This window comes from Crinia signifera, chromosome 3, assembly GCF_055691185.1.
Source record: "Crinia signifera chromosome 3, ASM5569118v1, whole genome shotgun sequence".
NCBI lineage: Eukaryota > Metazoa > Chordata > Amphibia > Anura > Myobatrachidae > Crinia > Crinia signifera.
This window is the reverse complement of record NC_139219.1, coordinates 308,558,579-308,582,661: the sequence shown is the minus strand read 5'-3', so window position 1 is coordinate 308,582,661 and position 24,083 is coordinate 308,558,579. Positions and strand designations below refer to the sequence as shown.

The window sequence follows — 24,083 nt, the reverse complement described above, 5'->3', positions numbered from 1 at the left end:
CGTCACAGTGACGTCATCAGGTGATCAGCTACTGGCTTTACCTTTTGTGCCGTGATTTCTGACTGTGGCACAAAATATCACACAAAGTATTAAAAGGCATCATGTGTAACACATACACACTGGCTGATATATCGATTCACCATGGGCCAGTGTTCCATCGATATATCTGAATTACATCGTTCACAGATATATCACGTTGGCTGTGCAACACAGCCAATGCCCGATATGTCTAAAGCTATATCGGCGCCTCACGCTGTGTATACGGGCGATCTTACGACTGTACTGCCGCGCCAGGAGCCCTCTGTGATTGACAGCTTAGTGAGCGGGCTCTTGCAAATGCCAGCACTAATTAGTTGCCAACGCCAGCACTAACTCAATGTTTTCTGGGCAATAACACAGGGCATTAAGTCCATTATTGCATATACAGTATTGTTTTATTTATTGAGAATTTTCAGTTTACTACAACAGAATCACATTCAGTAACACATCTTCGTCTTCACTTTGTGATCCCTAAGGACTTAGTTATATTTGGATATAACATAAAACTATCACATAGATGTGTTTGGAAATAGGAATTTACAGGGAAAGAATGTAGACATGTAAACAGTATGCAGCTTTTAGGATGGCTGAGCTGCCTTCAGGAGACAAATGTTTACTTTAACATGCCTGACTAGCAAATATCACCATATGGATAATGCAGCCCTCACAGGTCCCTCCAGTAACCAGCGAATGTGAAGTCATTGGACAGTGAGAGCTGCCAGACTCATTGTTCTGTTTGTCACCAGGGCAACCGCTCCAGCAAAGTACAAAGGATAACAATCGCTATATTCTTGCAGATATTATAACCTTTCTTTAATGGGCAAAACCATGCAGCACAGCAGGTGGGGCAGATGTAACATATGCAGAGAGAGTTACATTTGGGTGGGGTGTGTTCAAACTGAAATCTAAATCGCAGTGTAAAAATAAAGCAACCAGTATATACTCCTCACAGAAACAAAGTAACTCCCCCAAATCTATCTCTCTGCACATGTTGCATCTGCCCCACCTGCAGTGCAGCATGTTTTTGCCCATTAAAGAAATATTTTGCTCTTGCGGCTCCATGCTGTAACAGGCAATTACACTGGGTACAGACTAAGCAATTCCTAAAACCGGCTATATATATATATATATATATATATATATATATATATATATATATATATATATATATATATATATAGTAATGGGATGAGCCGGCACTCCAAATGGGGATGATGCAACGATAACTGACCTGGTGCCCTCCAGCGTGGACATACAGTCCTAGTATAGGGGTAGGAATCAGGCGGCACTCCCGGATTTTGTTGCAAAGTGAAGAAAATTTATTCAGTCATCCAACATGTTTCGGGCTCCTGGCCCGTCCTCAGGGATATACAACAGTGCTCAAAAACCACACATATAAATGCTCAAACAAGTAATTAGAACCTCCCCCCCACCTGGGTTGACCAGCGCCGCCCCACTCACCTGCGTCGTCCATGTCATGTCCCCGCTTCCGCTTCCCCGGCGTGCAGTGACTAACACAGCGCCATTGAGAAGGCTGTGTGTAAACCCGGCGCCTCTCTCTGACGTCATCACGTCTCTGCCACGCTCCAAGTCAGCTGGACAGCCAGGTCTCACGCTGGATCACGTAGGCTGTGAGGTTACCGTGGCAACCACATAAACAACAGTGCAATCTGAAATACAAACATATCATACCCTCCAACATGACCCATTCCATTAGGTACAAAATGCTCTGTTCCTGGACTTCCCTGCCAGTGGCAGTTACAGAGGTTGGACTCCAGCACAGTCAAAAAATCAAAGAGGGGGGGTCACATCAACTGCCAGTGTGTCCAGGACAGTGATGTTTGGGGTGGCAGTAGCTGTGGCTCCCCTTTTTGAATATTGGACTGTGCTGCAGCCTGACAGCTGCAACTGCCACTGGCAGGGAAGTCCAGAAACAGAGCATTTTGTACCTAATGGAATGGGTCATGTTGGAGGGTATGACATATCATGAGTAAAACTGTGCATTTAAGAGGCCAGATGCTGGCCATTTAAAAGGTATATACATACCAGTGTTAATAAAAATTATTAAATGACAAATACCAAAGTGAAAAAATACATAAAAAACGTACATTTAAAAAGTTAAAAGTCTGCAGAAAAATCATAATGCAAGTAGACCTTGATACTGCTTACTACCATATATATAATTACATTTATCGTGGTATAAACTGTAAGCTGCATGTAAAATATACATTTTAATTTGTCGTATTGCTTTAAATTTACAAGGTTCTACTGTTTGCAATATGTGTGGAGCTGAAAAATGAGCCAATGCTGCGCAAGCTGTGCAAATATCTATGTCATAATGTTTCTTAAAGATTTTTAAATCATCAAAGTGCGCTAATGCTTATTCACAAAAAATGATACAGGCCATGTTGCTCATTCAGCCCCTTAGGGGCAAGGGAACCAAGCTTGTGTATCCACCTTGCCTCAAGCTGTAATAGCTTTTTCTTTCTGTTGCCTCCTCTGGTGGGAATGGGAACATGGTCCACAATTTTGGACCTAATACTGGCCAAATTGTGTTTCCTTTCAGCACAGTGCCGAGCTACTGGCTGTTCGCTTTGACCAGATATTAGAGCTTGTCGTATAGCTAAACGATGGTTCGCCATTCTTTCTTTAAATTGTGTTTCTGTCTTGCCCACGTAGAATAATCCACATGGACAAGACAGAATATAGACAACATAACGGCTTGAACACGTGACTGAGTGTCTAATCTTGATTTTTTGTCCAGTATGGGGATGGCTCACTGTGTCTCCTACAATCATGGAGCTACAGGTCACACATCCTCCCACACATCTGTAACACCCTTTAGGGCGTGACAAAAAATGAGTAGGTTTGCTACCTTTAGTTAATCTGGCGATATCGGTTTTTACCAATAAATCCGCCAGATTACGCCCTCTTTTGTAGGCAGGCATGATTTGTGTATTATGTAAGCTTTTGAGATCCTTGTCTGATGTTATTAAGGGCCATAATTTTTTAACTTTTTTTGTGGTTTCACAGCTGCCCATCGCATGCTGTGTGACCCAAGGGATTCTATTTCCTAAAGTTTCCTTATTGGTGCTGGTAGTTAAGGCAGTTTCTCGAGGAATGTTTAATACCTTTTCTTTAATTTTGGACAATTCATTCTTTTTGTATCCTCTCTGCTCAAATTTTGTTTGCATGGTATTTAACTCTATGTGGGCTTGGGCCTCATCACTGACTATTCTCCGTACTCTGAGCATCTGAGAGTAGGGTTACCCCTCCCTCAGTGCTCTGGGGTGACAGCTCTCATACCTGAGAAGGGTGTTTCGATCAGTTTCTTTTACATGAAGTGATGTTGTTATTGTTTTGTTATTGAGACTGATTTTGACATCTAAGTAATTAATTACTGTTTTGCTCATGCTGTATGTCAACTTAACAGGATGAGTGAGTGCATTGTGTGCATCAAAGATTTCTTTGAGCTCCTCCATGCTGCCTCTCCAAAAAATCAGCAGATCATCAATGTATCTGCGAAATAGCAAAATCTTGTCAGCATATGGGGCTTGGAAGATGAGCTGTTGGTCTATCTCATTCATGTATGCATTGGCGTAGGATGGGGCCACATTGGATCCCATCGCTACGCCAAGGCGCTGTCTGTACACCACATCGTTAAATAAAAAATAATTCCTGTTCAAAACCATTTGAAGCAAACTCATAAACAGAGAGACAGGTGGACCTTTATAGGTCTCATTATCACTGATGAGGTGCTCCACAGCCTGCATCCCATCAAGATGGGGTATGCAGGTGTATAGCCCTGTAACATCTGCGCTGCACATGACCGCATCATCAGGTAGTGGACCCAAAGCATTGAGTAGCTCTAATAGATGGTTAGTATCTTTGAGATACGATTTGGTCTTCTGTACACAAGGGTTTAGTAAAGCATCCAAATAGGTGGACACTGGTTGGAATAGTGATCCCCTGGCAGAAATGATGGGTCTGCCAGGGGGCTTATCCAAACTCTTGTGCACCTTTGATAGCATATATAGGAGTGGAGTGATGGGATACTCAACACTCAAAGCCTTACTCAATGCCTCTGATATGATGCCGTCACGGGCAGCTGTACCAGTTAGGATGTCCAACTCTTTTTTATAGACCTGAGTGGGGTCTTTAGGTAAAACCTCATACACCTGTGAATCAGACAATTGCCGCATGCATTCGGTGACATAATCAGATAGGTCCTGGACAACCACGGACCCACCTTTATCCGCTTTGCGGATTACGATGTCAGTTCTTGTTTTCAAATTCTGCAGGGCTTCTCTCTCAATTTTGGACAAGTTGTTACACTGTAAATCAGCGGATGTAGGGCCAGTTTGTCCTGCTGCTTCCATTATGCGTGTAAATGTCTTAATCGAAGGATTAGACACTTGGGGGTCAAATGAAGATTTAGGTAGCAGTTTTTTCAACTGTAGGGGGATGTCAACATTCGACTGGTCGACTGTGGGTTTGTCCTTATAGTATTCCCTCAATCTGAGGGTCCGGCCAAATTTATAGCAATCTGCAGTCCAGTTGAATGCATCTGGTGAGTGACTGGGTACATAAGACAAGCCTTTAGACAGTACGGCTGTTTCTGCTTCTGTTAAAGGGACAGACGACAGATTAAACACCAGTTCTTTCAACGGCGGCTCCCTTTTCGGCTTGTTTTGCCGCGCGGTCTGCCCACCGCGCCTCGTCCGCCTCCTCCTCTGACGGTGGGTGGTTTTAGACCCGCCCGGGTCCGAACCCCTAAAGGGGGGTTACTGTCAGCTGTTATCGGTGTATTGCTGTCAACTTCACTAGCAGATGTACTGGTGTCGTCTTCTTCTCTATGTCGAGATTTCTGTCGACGTTGCCTGAACGGGGCTCTAGTATTGGCTGGTGGTCCTGCTGTACTTAGCCAATGATAGACTCTGTTAGCCTCGTAGTCGGCTTGTACTTTTCTCCGCTTCTCTCTTTTATACTTCAGAAGCTCGCGCTGGTATGTATCTATTTGTGTCTTTAACTTGGTGTTCCAGTCAGTTAGCGTGTCGACTGACAGGGTAGACACATGCGTTGATTCAAATGCTGCTATTTTTTCTTTTACTGCAGTCAACTCTTTTGTTGATTCGTCGACTACGAGCAGTATCAAGTCCATGGAACATTTATTTAAAATGCTCACCCACCGTTTGCAAAATGCCACGTTGTTCCTTCCTATGGTGGGGACATTGCGGACTCGAAATCCCCTCGGGATCTGTTTATCTTGAAAATATTCTGCCAGTGTCGACGCATGCAGCATATAATCAATTTCACGTTTTTTTAATACTAGAGCCCTGTTCAGGCAACGTCGACAGAAATCTCGACATAGAGAAGAAGACGACACCAGTACATCTGCTAGTGAAGTTGACAGCAATACACCGATAACAGCTGACAGTAACCCCCCTTTAGGGGTTCGGACCCAGGCGGGTCTAAAACCACCCACCGTCAGTGGAGGAGGCGGACGAGTGGCGCGGTGGGCAGACCGCGCGGCAAAACAAGCCGAAAAGGGAGCCGCCGTTGAAAGAACTGGTGTTTAATCTGTCGTCTGTCCCTTTAACAGAAGCAGAAACAGCCGTACTGTCTAAAGGCTTGTCTTATGTACCCAGTCACTCACCAGATGCATTCAACTGGACTGCAGATTGCTATAAATTTGGCCGGACCCTCAGATTGAGGGAATACTATAAGGACAAACCCACAGTCGACCAGTCGAATGTTGACATCCCCCTACAGTTGAAAAAACTGCTACCTAAATCTTCATTTGACCCCCAAGTGTCTAATCCTTCGATTAAGACATTTACACGCATAATGGAAGCAGCAGGACAAACTGGCCCTACATCCGCTGATTTACAGCGTAACAACTTGTCCAAAATTGAGAGAGAAGCCCTGCAGAATTTGAAAACAAGAACTGACATCGTAATCCGCAAAGCGGATAAAGGTGGGTCCGTGGTTGTCCAGGACCTATCTGATTATGTCACCGAATGCATGCGGCAATTGTCTGATTCACAGGTGTATGAGGTTTTACCTAAAGACCCCACTCAGGTCTATAAAAAAGAGTTGGACATCCTAACTGGTACAGCTGCCCGTGACGGCATCATATCAGAGGCATTGAGTAAGGCTTTGAGTGTTGAGTATCCCATCACTCCACTCCTATATATGCTACCAAAGGTGCACAAGAGTTTGGATAAGCCCCCTGGCAGACCCATCATTTCTGCCAGGGGATCACTATTCCAACCAGTGTCCACCTATTTGGATGCTTTACTAAACCCTTGTGTACAGAAGACCAAATCGTATCTCAAAGATACTAACCATCTATTAGAGCTACTCAATGCTTTGGGTCCACTACCTGATGATGTGGTCATGTGCAGCGCAGATGTTACAGGGCTATACACCTGCATACCCCATCTTGATGGGATGCAGGCTGTGGAGCACCTCATCAGTGATAATGAGACCTATAAAGGTCCACCTGTCTCTCTGTTTATGAGTTTGCTTCAAATGGTTTTGAACAGGAATTATTTTTTATTTAACGATGTGGTGTACAGACAGCGCCTTGGCGTAGCAATGGGATCCAATGTGGCCCTATCCTACGCCAATGCATACATGAATGAGATAGACCAACAGCTCATCTTCCAAGCCCCATATGCTGACAAGATTTTGCTATTTCGCAGATACATTGATGATCTGCTGATTTTTTGGAGAGGCAGCATGGAGGAGCTCAAAGAAATCTTTGATGCACACAATGCACTCACTCATCCTGTTAAGTTGACATACAGCATGAGCAAAACAGTAATTAATTACTTAGATGTCAAAATCAGTCTCAATAACAAAACAATAACAACATCACTTCATGTAAAAGAAACTGATCGAAACACCCTTCTCAGGTATGAGAGCTGTCACCCCAGAGCACTGAGGGAGGGGTTACCCTACTCTCAGATGCTCAGAGTACGGAGAATAGTCAGTGATGAGGCCCAAGCCCACATAGAGTTAAATACCATGCAAACAAAATTTGAGCAGAGAGGATACAAAAAGAATGAATTGTCCAAAATTAAAGAAAAGGTATTAAACATTCCTCGAGAAACTGCCTTAACTACCAGCACCAATAAGGAAACTTTAGGAAATAGAATCCCTTGGGTCACACAGCATGCGATGGGCAGCTGTGAAACCACAAAAAAAGTTAAAAAATTATGGCCCTTAATAACATCAGACAAGGATCTCAAAAGCTTACATAATACACAAATCATGCCTGCCTACAAAAGAGGGCGTAATCTGGCGGATTTATTGGTAAAAACCGATATCGCCAGATTAACTAAAGGTAGCAAACCTACTCATTTTTTGTCACGCCCTAAAGGGTGTTACAGATGTGTGGGAGGATGTGTGACCTGTAGCTCCATGATTGTAGGAGACACAGTGAGCCATCCCCATACTGGACAAAAAATCAAGATTAGACACTCAGTCACGTGTTCAAGCCGTTATGTTGTCTATATTCTGTCTTGTCCATGTGGATTATTCTACGTGGGCAAGACAGAAACACAATTTAAAGAAAGAATGGCGAACCATCGTTTAGCTATACGACAAGCTCTAATATCTGGTCAAAGCGAACAGCCAGTAGCTCGGCACTGTGCTGAAAGGAAACACAATTTGGCCAGTATTAGGTCCAAAATTGTGGACCATGTTCCCATTCCCACCAGAGGAGGCAACAGAAAGAAAAAGCTATTACAGCTTGAGGCAAGGTGGATACACAAGCTTGGTACCCTTGCCCCTAAGGGGCTGAATGAGCAACATGGCCTGTATCATTTTTTGTGAATAAGCATTAGCGCACTTTGATGATTTAAAAATCTTTAAGAAACATTATGACATAGATATTTGCACAGCTTGCGCAGCATTGGCTCATTTTTCAGCTCCACACATATTGCAAACAGTAGAACCTTGTAAATTTAAAGCAATACGACAAATTAAAATGTATATTTTACATGCAGCTTACAGTTTATACCACGATAAATGTAATTATATATATGGTAGTAAGCAGTATCAAGGTCTACTTGCATTATGATTTTTCTGCAGACTTTTAACTTTTTAAATGTACGTTTTTTATGTATTTTTTCACTTTGGTATTTGTCATTTAATAATTTTTATTAACACTGGTATGTATATACCTTTTAAATGGCCAGCATCTGGCCTCTTAAATGCACAGTTTTACTCATGATATGTCATACCCTCCAACATGACCCATTCCATTAGGTACAAAATGCTCTGTTTCTGGACTTCCCTGCCAGTGGCAGTTGCAGCTGTCAGGCTGCAGCACAGTCCAATATTCAAAAAGGGGAGCCACAGCTACTGCCACCCCAAACATCACTGTCCTGGACACACTGGCAGTTGATGTGACCCCCCCTCTTTGATTTTTTGACTGTGCTGGAGTCCAACCTCTGTAACTGCCACTGGCAGGGAAGTCCAGGAACAGAGCATTTTGTACCTAATGGAATGGGTCATGTTGGAGGGTATGATATGTTTGTATTTCAGATTGCACTGTTGTTTATGTGGTTGCCACGGTAACCTCACAGCCTACGTGATCCAGCGTGAGACCTGGCTGTCCAGCTGACTTGGAGCGTGGCAGAGACGTGATGACGTCAGAGAGAGGCGCCGGGTTTACACACAGCCTTCTCAATGGCGCTGTGTTAGTCACTGCACGCCGGGGAAGCGGAAGCGGGGACATGACATGGACGACGCAGGTGAGTGGGGCGGCGCTGGTCAACCCAGGTGGGGGGGAGGTTCTAATTACTTGTTTGAGCATTTATATGTGTGGTTTTTGAGCACTGTTGTATATCCCTGAGGACGGGCCAGGAGCCCGAAACATGTTGGATGACTGAATAAATTTTCTTCACTTTGCAACAAAATCCGGGAGTGCCGCCTGATTCCTACCCCTATATATATATATATATATATATATATATATCGGCGGTGCCTTGGGAGAATGATATTGACTGTACACACTGGCCAATGTCGTTCACAAAATCAGTCAGCTCCTCATGGCCACTCGCATTGTTAAAGATATTAACTGTACACACTGAAAGATATATATGCAATATCGTAAACAATATCGGCCCACATTGTTAACGATATGTCGCCCAATTTGTACCCAGCTTAAGTATCACATGCAGTTATTGCAGTTCAGTTTATTTTTGAATGGTGTGTATGTTCAGGACATACAGCTATGTCACTACTAATCTATATATGACATCACAAGGTCCTCTATGCATAGGCTACTTTCTGGATTTTGTGTTTACATAACAATTATCTATGGTAGCGGTCCTCAAACAGTGGGCCACGACCCCAAAGTGGGTTACGACCATCTGGGCATGGGGTCGTGAATGCATGTTGCTGACTGGCAGGCTAAACGCCCATACACACTAGGCGATTTTGAGCTCAAAGTAGCTCAGTTTTCCCGTTTTGAGCTACTTTGTGCTCAAAATCTGCAGTGGCCAGGTGGTGAGCGCTGATGAGCGCTCCCGATAATCGGGTCCCCCTCCCGGCCCCCCGGAAAGGTGGGCAACCCTCCCCACTGCGCCCCCGATTGTGGCCATCTTCCCCCGACATCGGAATTTAAATGCCGCAATCAGCGGGTCTCAGAGGAGGGGGTGGAGCAAAAATTGTACAATCGCGTCATTTTAGCCCTGCCCCCTCCACAGAGATCTGGAGGAGGGGTTTAATGACGCCACGCTCATGCCACACCCCCAGAACTGCTGCTGAAAGTCTCCTCTCCGGGCTTGTATGTTGCTTCAGAATCTTTGGATCACAGGGGAGATTGCTGAGCGTTCTGAGTGATGCTAGATCGCACAGAATGCTCAGTAAGATCGCTCAGCACACAGCACTGCACAGTGAGAACACTGGCCCTGACCGGCGATGTAATAGATTTATCCAGCATGGTGGATATCAATCGCTATCACTATGGCCCCTACACATGGAGCGATGTATTGGGCCTTTTCTAAGCAATCTAGTGAAATCGTCCCGTGTGTAGGCTCCATGACAGATCTGAGGAGTCATCAGGCAGCTCCACCCTCACACTGCCACTAGCAGGCTGCACTCCTGGATCCCTCATTCACATACAGATCACCACAGTGGGCACGCAGCTGGCTGTGAGGGCACTCCCAGGTCCTGGGAGTGCAGATAGAGGAAACAAATAGAGGTAGGGATGGCCATCGGCGCCTTTGACATCGATGGTTGCTATCGATGGCAAAAGTGCACCTGGCCATCGATAGTGTAAACTATGCAATGGGTGACCAATGATAGTTTTAGATATCGATGGTCATCTATAGTGTTTGAGTGATTGGCCTGTGGGCGGGGCTTTGCAGGTGTCAAGGGCTGGGCTATGCTCTGTGTCCCGGCACTTTGAAGAAAGAAAAAACATTGGGTTCTCCCCCATCGCTATATCACACTGACGCTCCCTCACCCTGCAGCCTGCATTCTATCACACTGACACCCTCCCTCACCCTGTACTATATCACAGTGACGCTCCCTCACCCTGCGCTATATATCAGTGACGCTCCCTCACCCTGCAGCCTGCGTTCTATCACACTGACGCACTCCTTCACACTGCGGCCTGCACTCTATCATACTGATGCGCTCCATCACCCACCTGTGTTCTATCACACCAACGCATTCTCTCCCCCCTATGCTCTATCCCACTGACGCACTCCCTCACCCTGCGCTCTATCATACTGACGCACTCGCTCACCCTGCAGCCTTCGCTCTATCACACTGGCACACTCCCTTACCCTGCAGCCTGCCTCTATCACACTGTAGCACTCTCTCACCCTGCAGCCTGCCTCTATCACACTGGAGCACCCCCTCACCCTGTGGCTTGCGCTATATCACACTGACGCTCCTTCACCCTGCAGCCTGCTCTATGTAACACTGACACCCTCCCTCACCCTGCACTATATCACACTGACGCTCCCTCGCCTGCAGCCTGCGCTATGTCACACTGACGCCCACCCTCACCCTGCACTATATCACAGTGACGCTCCCTCACCCTGCGCTATATATCAGTGACGCTCCCTCACCCTGCAGCCTGCGTTCTATCACACTGACGCCCTTCCTTACCCTAAAATCTGCGCTATATTACACTGATGCACTCCTTCACAATACGGCCTGCACTCTATCATACGGATGCCCTCCCTGCGACCTGTGTTCTATCACACCAATGCATTCTCTTCCCCCTACGCTCTATCACACTGACGCACTCCCTTAGCCCAAGGCCTACGCTCTATCAAATGAACATGGTCCATAATCCTCACTACCCCTGCAGCCTAAACCTTACCTTTGTGTCCTGCATCCTAACCCACCCTGCATACAGTATACACACAGTAAGCACTCACTTACTCTCTGTGTGGCCTTGGAATGTCAGCAGCTTCATCTCCCTTTTGGACAGGCTCAGCACAGCAGGAGTCTGAGATCCGTGTAGCCCCTCCCCCTGCCGTGACCCGTGTAGCTCCGTCCCTTCAAGTCCTGTGTAGCTCCGACCCTTTTTCCCCGAGGGGGGGGGGGGAGTTGCTGAGTGGTGGAGTGGCAGGGCCAGGCCAGCCAGGCTTCTGATCCTAGGCTGGCGCTGGACATCTGAGCGAGGGGACGTAGAGGGAAGGGGGAACTGTCACCTAAGTGACTGAGCAGTATGGACGTCTGAGCGGCGGTCTGGCGGGCCTAGGTGCCCCTCAGGGCGTTGGGGCCCGGGACGGCAGTCCCCCTTGACCCCCCCTGTCGCCGGGCCTGACTGTAAGTGATAATATTAGAAAGTGGAAGCATTTAGGAACAACAGCTACTCAGTCATGAATTGCAAGACCACGAAAGGTCACAGAGCAGGGTCAACATAAAGGCACATGGGGTGAGATTTAATGCCGCCAGAGTTCAGCGGCAGTGCCAGATGTCCCCCGGACTTGGACATTTTTTAAAGGGGATTTAACTTACAAGGCAAAACCATGCTTTGTAAGTTAATTCCCCCTTCAAAAACTTCAAACTTCAAAATTTAAATATGGGTGTTTCCTCACCGCACGTGCAGCTAAGATGGGTTCTCTGGGGTGTTTCTCCTCAAACTTTGTGCAAATGAATAAATGTATTGAGTACCCTCCACCAGCGCACCAGATACAATATAACAAACGTTCCTTATATGCAGGCTTGTTCTCTGGACCATACAGTGTTAGATGATAGCTTTTCCATAAGTCAGATCTCCATTATACAATTTTTCACATGGATCCACCAAAAATTAGAAAGGAATAGCTCATAGCTTGATACAATTTAATATAAGCACATAGACATTAAAATACAATCACTTTCCAATAACAAATACAATAAAAAAGTGCACTAAAACACAGTGGCCCAGGTGTTCGGTGTATATGGCAATGTAACAACGTAATTACCGGATTTGCAGGAACTATTGAAAAAGAACAGTTCTCACAGGTGTGTTAATTATCCCGGGCAACCTGCAGCAAGATGTCAGTCAGCAGATACGTTCCGCAAGGCATTCACCAGTTCACCGGGGGATCTACTCCAACGCGTTTCAACCTGCTATGGGGTCTTTTTCAAGGCTCCTAACCAGGAGAATGGGCAGTAGAGGCAGAACGAAGAGGCTGCTGCATTGGTTAAACAGTGGCTTGGGGGAACTGAGCCAGTTGTCAACACACTGTTCTACTCCTGATGCAAAAATATAGTGCTATGGATTGTTGGAGGGAGGAGGGCCCCAAACCGGTATATGGCCCATTGTGGTCTAAATCCGCCTCTGGTTGAGAAACACTGCTCTGTTAAAGGACATCATTTATTTTTAATGGAACATTTAGGTAAAAGCTGTGATCTCTATCATGTTGGCTGTGTCTTACATTTATTTCTGCGCTATTACCTCCACAGAAACTCCCTGTAAGAGCCGGCCTATGGATCTAGTATTTATAATTGACAGTTCCCGCAGTGTCCGTCCTCAAGAGTTTGAGAAGGTGAAGATCTTCCTCTCAGACATGATTGACACCCTAGACACGGGTGAACGGGCCACCCGTGTGGCGGTGGTAAATTACGCTAGCACGGTTTCGACTGAATTCTTTTTGAAGACCTACTTCAATAAAGCCGCCATGAAGAACGCCGTCTCCTTAATCAACCCGCTATCCACTGGCACAATGACTGGACTAGCTATAGAGGCAGCACTTGAGGAGGCATTCACTGAGGAGTCAGGAGCCCGCCATGTATCTCAGAAAATTCCTAAAGTAGCCATCATTGTCACCGATGGCAGACCCCAAGACAGGGTACAAGATATAGCCGCCAGAGCTCGGGCCTCTGGAATAGAGATCTATGCGGTGGGGGTAGATAGGGCTGATATACAGTCTCTTAAGCTCATGGCAAGCCAACCCCTGGAGGAACATGTATTTTATGTGGAGACTTATGGAGTCATTGAAAAGCTGACCTCGAAGTTTAAGGAATCTTTTTGTGGTGAGTTTTTACCCCCAAAAACCAAGTCAAAAATCCATTTGTCAGGGATATTTCCCTCCCAAATTTAGCAAAATTTAGCCATTAATGGGGTAGATGTATGAAGCAGTTATAATGGAGGAGAAGTGAGCCAGTGAAGAAGTTGCCCAATCAATCAGCTGCTCTGTATAATTTTATATTATGCAAATTATAGATGTTACTTCAGTGCTGATTGGTTGCCATGGGCCACTTCTCCTCTGGATCACTCCTCCTCCCTTATCACTGCTTCATACATCTGGCCCAATATTATTTATGTTTTGTTCAGTGTTTATGGGACTGCAAAAACTATTTTGTCGGAACTGTATCACTGATAGGGAAATCTCTTGAACTTAAAAGTGTGAGCACGATTTTCGCTTATGTGGGCATAGATTGATGCAGCAAATAAATGTATGACCCATTGCATTCTGAAATAAATTCCTTCAAATAAAGGAAACTACATATAATCAATACAAAATGCTGAACCAAACATATGATATGACACAGAGAACTTTCTATCACTAACAAATCTGTCTGCCATGGGAACCGAATGTCCTCATCCTAGCATTGGGCCTGTATATCCAGGAGGAGTACATTTGGTATGGTATAGCTCAGAGACAATCATGTCTAACTTATGTCAATGTATAACTAATGCATGTCCAACTTTTGTCAATCTCTAATTAATGCATGTCCAACTTTTGTCAATGTATAACTAATGCATGTCTAACTTTTGTCAATGTCTAACTAATGCATGTCTAACTTTTGTCAATGTATAACTAATGCATGTCTAACTTATGTCAATGATTAACTAATGCATGTCTGACTTTTGTCAATGTATAACTAATGCATGTCTAACTTTTGTCAATGTCTAACTAATGCATGTCTAACTTTTGTCAATGTCTAACTAATGCATGTCTAACTTATGTCAATGTTTAATTAATGCATGTCTAACTTATGTCAATGATTAACTAATGCATGTCTGACATTTGTCAATGTATAACTAATGCATGTCTAACTTTTGTCAATGTCTAACTAATGCATGTCTAACTTTTGTCAATGTCTAATTAATGCATGTCTAACTTATGTCAATGTCTAACTTATGTCAATGTCTAACTAGTGCATGTCTAACTTATGACAATATATAACTAATGCATGTCTAACTTATGTCAATGTTTAATTAATGCATGTCTAACTTTTGTCAATGTCTAACTAATGCATGTCTAACTTTTGTCAATGTCTAACTAATGCATGTCTAACTTATGTCAATGTTTAATTAATGCATGTCTAACTTTTGTCAATGTCTAACTAATGCATGTCTAACTTTTGTCAATGTCTAACTAATGCATGTCTAACTTTTGACAATGTCTAACTAATGCATGTCTAACTTTTGTCAATGTCTAACTAATGCATGTCTAACTTTTGTCAATGGCTAACTAATGCATGTCTAAATTTGATCAATGTCTAACTAATGCATGTCTAACTTATGTCGGTGTCTAACTAATGCATGTCTAACTTATGTCAATGTTTAACTAATGTATGTCTAACTTTTGTCAATTTATAACTAATGCATGTCTAACTTTTGTCAATGGCTAACTAATTAATGTCTAAATTATGTCAATGTCTACCTAATGCATGTATATTATTTGTCAATGTCTAACTAAGGCATGTCTAACTTTTGTTAATGTCTAACTAATTAGGATACTTCTGGAAAAAAAAACATTGAAGAATGTGTTGACATGTGCAAGATCACATCTAAGAACTTTTTAATAAACTCTTTGGATAAGACTTTTTTGCTTGACTCAAACATTGGGAAAACAACAGCTCTGCTAAAAGCTGAAATACCGATTTGTGGGCTTAAGAACAGCGGCAATTCACTATTGTCGTATACATAATCTAACTAATGCATGTCTAACTTTTATCGATGTCTTACTAATGCATGTCTAACTTATGTCAATGTTTAACTAATGCATGTCTAAGTTTTGTCAATATCTAACTACTGCATGTCTAACTTTTGTCAGTGTCTAACTAATGCATGTCTAACTTATGTCAATGTTTAACTAAAGCATGTCTAACTACAGATGGAGCGCCCCTTGTCCTTGCCCGGTGCCCGCCAGAACGTACCCTCTGGCAAGCGATGGCAGACAGGGACTCCATTAAACTGGGATGTGTGTGTGTCTCACACACATGCGCGTCCCAGTCTCTCGGTGGCTGGGCAGCAGGTCCCTGCCCATCTCCGCTTTGGGGAGACGGGCAGGGTTAGGGGGGGTGGCGATGGGGACCGGCAGGGGAGGCGGCGAATGGCAGTGGGGAGCTCCATTGCCACGGGGCGCGCAAGCGTCTCGTGCGCCCCCTGGTGGGGGCTGGTGATAGTCACCAGTCCCTGCGAGGAAGAGGCCGGCTACATCTGTATTCTCAATGTATAACTAATGCATGTCTAAATGTTGGTGTCGACCTATTGACTGTTTGACATTGTCAGCCATCTGAAACCCATTTTGCACTTACATGAGCATTACAATTTAAACAAACAGACTTTCTTGCATCTCCGCATCCAGTAGCGCACGCAGGGGGGGTTTCTGGGTATCCAGAAACCCCCCCAGGAGTCTAAGGGGCCTAGTCTGAAAGCTGAGGGTCCCCTCTTTCCATGGGTATAAGAATTTTAAAAATCGTCCCTTGGGAACCGGAGATATCTGACTTCAAAACAGTGGTCCCCATCCAAGCCTGTTAATTGCTCTTCCAAGTCAGATATTTCAGGTTCTGTCTGACTCAGAGTTTCTCTGAGGGTATATTCCGAAAGCTGGGACTCTCCCCCATTGGTGGACACTAGTGTCTCTAATGTTCCCAGAACCAGAGATATCAGCCTTCCAGCAGCTGGTTACTGCTCCAGCTCCACACACCTGGTACGTAGTATTATATACTCGTGGGCAGATTGCTCTGCCTCCTGAACTCTCATCCCCTAGTCCCCATTACCATTTGGTAGGTGGTATTCTCTAGTTTTTAAATCCATTAAAATCTAATAAATTTATTTCTGGGAACTGGAGATATCTGCAGTCAAGCAAGCTGTCTCCCACCAGAAAATTATGAATAATAAGCCCACTCCACTATACACCCCTCCTCTGCATATTAAACATATATATATATATATATATATATATATATATATATATATATATATATATATATTGGTCTATCTATAATACTTTAACTGACCCGGCATATACTGGGTCACCTACGTGTCCATCTCTGTGCTTTGCTCCGCCCCTCTGGAAACCCCCTTCTGAAAATCCTGCGTTTGCCACTGGCATCTCAAACACTATAGGGGTATGTACTAAGTCTTGGAGAAAGTGTATGGAAAGCTCCCAGGTAATCTCATGGGTGTATATATATATAAACTATCTAGACTGCTTAGTTCAGGTACTTTTAACATAAGGTGGCAAGAAACTTTTTAGATTTCTTTTATTTTTCTCTCCAATAATATTTTCAAGGCTACGGTGTGTTTTTTCAGTATTTTTACATTTTTGGAAATAACATGCTTTATTTACCATAATTTATTATTAAACTTCAATACAGTATGGAGTTTGTTTCCTTATTAAAGGCATATTCTTTTGTTGACAGCCCTAATTTGTCACGGTAATCTCTCTCTCTATTACTATATTCTCTAGGTATCAACTTGTTGTAAATAATCTTCAATCAAGGTGCAATTTATTTATCAAAGAGTATTAGCTATTTAAAACTCATTAGGGGAAATTTACTAAGGCAAATACGCCCAAAAAAATCGTATTCGTATTGTAAAATACGATTCTTTTGGGTGTATTCATATTTTCAGGATTGACTATACTGAAAATACATTAATTCGTATTTGTATTCAAGGCACATTCGTATTTGTATTTACAAATACAAATGTATACGCCATCGAAAGAATATGAATAGGAATCACCATTCAAAAGATTCCTAATTAACGGACTTGTCAAAAAAAAAACGCAAACCCCCACTCCACAATGAACTGACAGGAGATGCAGGATGTGTTTACATCCTGCGGCTCCGTTGTGGAGCCGAGTTTCGCGTGTTTTTTTTTACATGTCCGTGGCTGCCTACTTTGGAAAACAGACTTGATCTGTGTTGGAGGACCTGGTGAGTATAGATTGCTTCCACAGGTACCCAAAGGATTTCTTAAGGACAAGCGGATGGATGAAGACCTATCTATATGTCAAGATAGGTAAGTATCTGTATGCTTGGGCTCTGAATGTAATAAAGATTTATTTTTCTTGTTTCAATGTGTTCTTATTTAACTATTGGTTCTGCTTTGGATCTAAGAGCCCCAGGAAGCCCATTAATGGGCCGCATGCTGGGACTTTTGGTTCTCCAAGTCCCAGTATGCGGTCCAAGCTTGCTAGGACTCATAGTTCCACAGCAGACCCCAATGGTTTTTTCTATCTTTTACACCACAATCAGCCCGGTACCCACAGATCAGGGGTACCGGGGACAGCCCCAGGCTTCAGTCTGGGCTGGTAAATTCTGGAGGGGGGTCCCCACTTCCCCAGGATCCCAGCCCAGACTGACCGGTCAGGGGGTTAATGCTTTGGCCGGGGGGACTTGTATAAAACGTCTCCCCCCCGGCTGTGGCATTATCCTGCTGGTTGGGCCTGGTGTTGGTTCTTGAAATATGGGGGACCCCTATTCATTTTGTCCCCCATATTTTGGTAACCAGGACCAGACCTTGGGCCTGCTGCTGGTTTAAAAAAATAAGGGGAACCCTATTTAAATTGTTCCCTGATTTTTAAAACCAGGACTGGCTCTTTGAGCCTGGGGCTGGTTATGGCCATGGGGGGGACCCCACGCCATTTAAAAAAAAATATTTTTCTATTTCTTTTTTTACATCAGCCTGCACGGGTCTGACTGATCCGTGCAGGCTTCCGATACGAATTTGTATTTAAAATACAAATTTATATTTAAAAATACTAATTTGTATTTAAAATACTAATTTGTATTGGCAAAAATACGAATCCATACACCATTGGAAAATACGAAGCAGTCAAATACAACTGCTTTGCAAATTTCCCTCCGGAATACGAATTTGTAAATGAAATACGACGGTATCGTCATATTCATTCGTATTAAGAATACGAATATGAATTTTTGTATTTGTATTCTTAGTAAATTTCGCCCATTGTGTATGATCAATCCCAGACAATAATGACCCTAAGATCACACAGAAGCACAGGTAATGGAGAATATGACACGTCTTATATTTTTACTGAATATTGCTGCTACCCCTCTAAAAAGGTTGTGTTCCTTTAAAATATTATATAAAAACATTGTGTTTATTACACTAACATACTGAAAATCGCTGCACCTCTCACTGTGTTAGTGTCATTTTGTCATTAGTACTCCACTGTTCGTGTATGATAAATGGTGCTCCAGTCAATCAGCTCCTAACTGTCATGTCATACAAAAAGACTCTCAATTAAAATATGGGCGCTATAAGGGAAGAAGGGGGGACTTGTACTCCCCTGTTCTGGTGATTGATCCTGATGTCCTTCTTCTCCCTTGTCCCTTGATCACGGTTTATATGAAAAGACAAGAGAGAAAAGAGGGCAATTGTCCTCGTGTGATACTGTTTGGTTGTGGTGCCGATTAAGGTATTTGATGTTAGTATCCCCAGTATCACAATAGGTCTATAGACATCGGGGATTTCCCCCTTTATCAAACACTCACAATGTATCAAAAGTATAACAGCATATCACACTATAACCAGTGTATCCCAAAATAATGGAGGATAGTGTTGCGGGGTTGGTTTCCCCCTAATTAGCTTACTCACTCCGATAGGAATTTTAATCGCCTGTCAGGTGGGTCTTTTGTTCCGCCGTCTCCTCCTCCGTTCCCCTTAAGTCGCAAATTGGCAAGCTTTATAGAGGTAGGTAGGAATTTCAAAAAGGTACTGTTTATGTAAAATAGTGACCTTTATTGAGAATAAATCATAAAAACAAATGCAAAACTTTGTATAGAAGTCCACACTGGAGTCGCCTCTGTGTAGGACCGGTCTGACCTGGAGATGTTGCTGTAAAGTAGGGGAGCAGAGCAAAGAAAGGGGCCCCGTTCTATCTGCTCCCGATCAAATCCAGATGATTCCGTCCCACCAGTTGGCTGATCTCCAGTGGAAGATAGTAGCAGAGAGAGACTCCACCAACGCGTTTCGATCCTTCACTGGATCTTTTTCAAGGTGTGTCTTCTCCCTCTGCCTTCCTCGTATATATACCCTGTCTAATTAACAGGTACTGGGGGTGGGGATTTAATTCCCACTAAGATATGAGACCTGTTTGTCCTATAAGTTTTCATTAATTCCTAAGTATAATGGTATCATTATTCATGGTCCGGGGTTTGCGTGTCTATTCCGGACACGCAACTTCCGGTTTCGCACGATTTCCGGCTTCTGGCATCACCGTTTGCGTGCCACAGCGCCGCTTGCGTTCCATCCTTTTATCCCGGACACGTGACTTCCGGTTAGTAAAGTCTCCGGCGTCGTGTGCGTTCCATTGCCTCGCTTGCGTTCCATCATTTGGTTGCGTCTTCCTGCTTCCAGGCTTTGTCGCTTGCGTGTCACGGTTTATGGCACTTCCAGCGCTGCATACTCTGCAGACTCTGTATATATCCTAAAATAATGGGAATCAAATTAGTAGCACCCGTATTTAATGTGATTTAAAGTGCAACGTGACTTAAAAACGGGATGATATATCAATATTAGCAGCGCCCGTGTCTGATGTAATTTAAAGTGCAACATGCCATTAAAATTTGACAGTTTGACATGAGAACGAATATATAGAATGAGGTAGATAAAAAAGCAGATAAAAAACATTTTCTTTGAATAAAAAGAGATGTATCTTCTAAAAACGACAAATGAGGTGGAAAGTGAAAAACAGGCAGATAAAAAAGAATTGGGGTAAAAAGAGTTCATAAAAACCATTTAAGTTCGAAATCCTGGTTAAGTCCTGGATTTGATCGGGAGCAGATAGAACGGGGCCCCTTTCTTTGCTCTGCTCCCCTACTTTACAGCAACATCTCCAGGTCAGACCGGTCCTACACAGAGGCGACTCCAGTGTGGACTTCTATACAAAGTTTTGCATTTGTTTTTATGATTTATTCTCAATAAAGGTCACTATTTTACATAAACAGTACCTTTTTGAAATTCCTACCTACCTCTATAAAGCTTGCCAATTTGCGACTTAAGGGGAACGGAGGAGGAGACGGCGGAACAAAAGACCCACCTGACAGGCGATTAAAATTCCTATCGGAGTGAGTAAGCTAATTAGGGGGAAACCAACCCTGCAACACTATCCTCCATTATTTTGGGATACACTGGTTATAGTGTGATATGCTGTTATACTTTTGATACATTGTGAGTGTTTGATAAAGGGGGAAATCCCCGATGTCTATAGACCTATTGTGATACTGGGGATACTAACATCAAATACCTTAATCGGCACCACAACCAAACAGTATCACACGAGGACAATTGCCCTCTTTTCTCTCTTGTCTTTTCATAAAAACCGTGATCAAGGGACAAGGGAGAAGAAGGACATCAGGATCAATCACCAGAACAGGGGAGTACAAGTCCCCCCTTCTTCCCTTATAGCGCCCATATTTTAATTGAGAGTCTTTTTGTATGAAATTCCACTTTTAGGGGATACTTGGGTGGCACCCCTATCTCATTAGAAATACAGGCAGCTTCTTGCGCGGATTAATAGAACCCCACCATTCGAAAAACAAGTTTGTCCTAACTGTCATGTGTTTAAAAATTGATAGTTGGCAGATGATTGGCTGGAGCACCATTTATCATATGCAATGATTTTTAAATAGTTAAAATTCATTGATCAATGGGAAACCTTAATCTCCTTATTTGACCTTTAGGAATATCTGTTATCCAAGGTCTATGTATAGTGTAAATAATTTCAAGAATCTAATGGCTTATTGTGATTGATAAAAATAATATTACAATCCCTTGCTGAAAGGGTAACAGCCATAACAATAATAGTGGAATAGTCAAACTGCTGTGTAATATTTACATCAAAACTATTTGAATTTAACTGTTCAAAAAATTTAGAAGCTAAATTGACACAACATTTCTCATTAATGATTGAAAAAAAATCATCAATATAAAGGCAATGCAGCACCAGTTTCATTCCATACGGTGCTGAAGTTCCTCATGCATAGGTTAGCAAACTGGGTACAGATCTGGTGCCCATGGCCATCCCCATTGTCTAAAAAAAATTTATAAGTGAGAATAAACAAAAAAGAAAATTGTGTTGTCTCTCAGAGATTTTATCATTCATAATTAGTATTGTTTTAACTACAGTCTATCTAGGGCACAGCTTCTCAAACTCGGTCCTCAGGATCGGATGGTTTTCCAGGTCAACTGTAGATTTTTAAAATGTGATAGTTGGTGATACCTGCCAGGTCATCTGGAAAATGTGACTTGTGTGGAGTCCTGAGGACAGAGTTTGATTACCACTGATGGAGTTACTGTAGTTGCATGGAGTTAGTTATATAAAGCAATGAAAAGTGGAGAAGTGAGCCAGTGGAGCAGTTGCCCATAGTAACCAGCTGCTATCTATAATTTTATAGAATGCACTTGATAAATGTTTATTGCTTTTTATGTGCAATTTACTGACTGTTATTTTGTATGTTACATGCAATGCCTGGGCTTTTCTAGTTCAATTGTTAACATGTAATGAATTATGGACATTGATTCTTCATATGTCCTTTTTTGTGGTTGTAGTTTGGGGGTCAGCAAAGGTCATTAAAGTATATATATATAATAAGGTTACATTGAATAGTTTTAAATGATCAGATATCAGTAGTATAATGTAGGCAAACCATACTTCCTACTCGCACAGGCAATCCAGTAGAGTAGACCAACATTGCAGATCCCAGATAATGAGCATGTTGACATAATTTGCATTAAACTGTTTCTTTGAGCTGATGAGGAGATGTATCAAGCATTGGAAAGAGATACATTGGTGATGTTGCTAAGTTGATTTGGACAACTTAGCCACTTTGTCTTTCACTAAAGCTTGATACATCTGCCCTCTGGTCACTACTGCCCAATGCCGCACATCAAGAGGGTGCATATAATAAACCCATAGTAGTATTTTTACAATTATGTACTGTTTGTATTGTATTTATAGGTACAACAGATACTTAGTCACTAAAATTTAGTGACCAAATCAGGCACTGATATATTATAAGATATATTGATAATACTAGAATTTTACTATTCAGGTTTTGTATAAATACATTGAGCTGCAGCTATTCTATATGCTGAGAAGCGCTGTATTATCACTGACAGCGTGAGTGCGCAAAACATCAACCGCACCCACCCGCCTAACATCACAGCTAACTCCGTAAGGCGGGACACTCCGGACTCGCAACGTGAAGGACTGTGTGGAGGTATAGGTGAGATATTTATCCAACAACACACCACCCTCCATAGCATCTGCTCTTATATACAAACTGTCCTCGAGCGAGCTATACTTCATCTATACAGACTGCCCGCTGTGTAGTGCCGTGGCCCGGCAACACTGTGGGTTCAGCTCGGCTTACCCTTTCCTTACAAGGAACAATATCTTCTGGCAAATTTGCTATATATATCATCCACTACCCTGGAAATATATCCAAAATTGGGAGGCAAATAGAAAGCCTATTTATATAAAAAGTCTTGTCTATACAGAAATTCATTGTATAAAGTTTTTATAATTTTATATATATATATATATATATGCGCATAATAATTATCTTGAATTTTTAGTACATTATTATGTCTTATTGTTTATAGGTGGCCACCTATTAAAATTTTCTATATTTGTCTAAATAAATTAGCTTTGATATTATACCGAGACTGTTTCCATCCAGTTATTTGAGTCTGTGCATTCACTCATGGTGTGTATTCCTTTAAGATATTACAAATAAATAGCGCAGCAATTCCCACTTTGGTGGTTACATTTTTGTATTTATAGGTGTATTACTGTAGGTCTATATAATATTTCCATTGTTTGAATCACTACCCCAAACTTATATATATATATAGTAGATTCAGTTATTTTTAAATTACTATGAATAAACAATTATGGTACTGCTTTCCTAGCACGGCGCCCGTCTCATTGATTGTATGCCTTAAGTTTAAGGTACTTAAGGCATACAATCAACGCAATGGACCCGATTTTTTAATCTCATGGATCTTATGCATCCATAAGATGCATGAGATCCATGAGATAAAAAATCCTGAGCCCCCAATAACCATTGTTAACGCCACCAGCACTATCAACGCCAACCCGAAGCGTGGCGAGCGCAGCGAGCCCGCGAGGGGCGGCAGTACGCGTCCTCCGACCTTTTCATAACCCCACTATCCACGTCGGCGTGGAGTCGAGTTTATATAGTGTGGCGAGCGCAGCGAGACACCGAGCCCAAAGCGTGGTGAGCGCAGCGAGCCCCGCGAGGGGACGCGGACTACTTTACATGTATTCCGCGGGGCTCGCTGCGCT

At 43.0% G+C, this 24,083-nt stretch overlaps 1 protein-coding gene across 1 annotated transcript in view; it reads left to right on the top strand.

The window, feature by feature from the left end:
* MATN3 (matrilin 3) overlaps nt 1–24,083 on the top strand; it is a 36,775-nt gene that overhangs the window by 1,412 nt on the left and 11,280 nt on the right. The window contains exon 2 of the mRNA XM_083174799.1: nt 12,970–13,539. Coding sequence (XP_083030925.1) covers nt 12,970–13,539 — 570 coding nt within the window. The remainder of the gene's footprint in view (nt 1–12,969; nt 13,540–24,083) is intronic.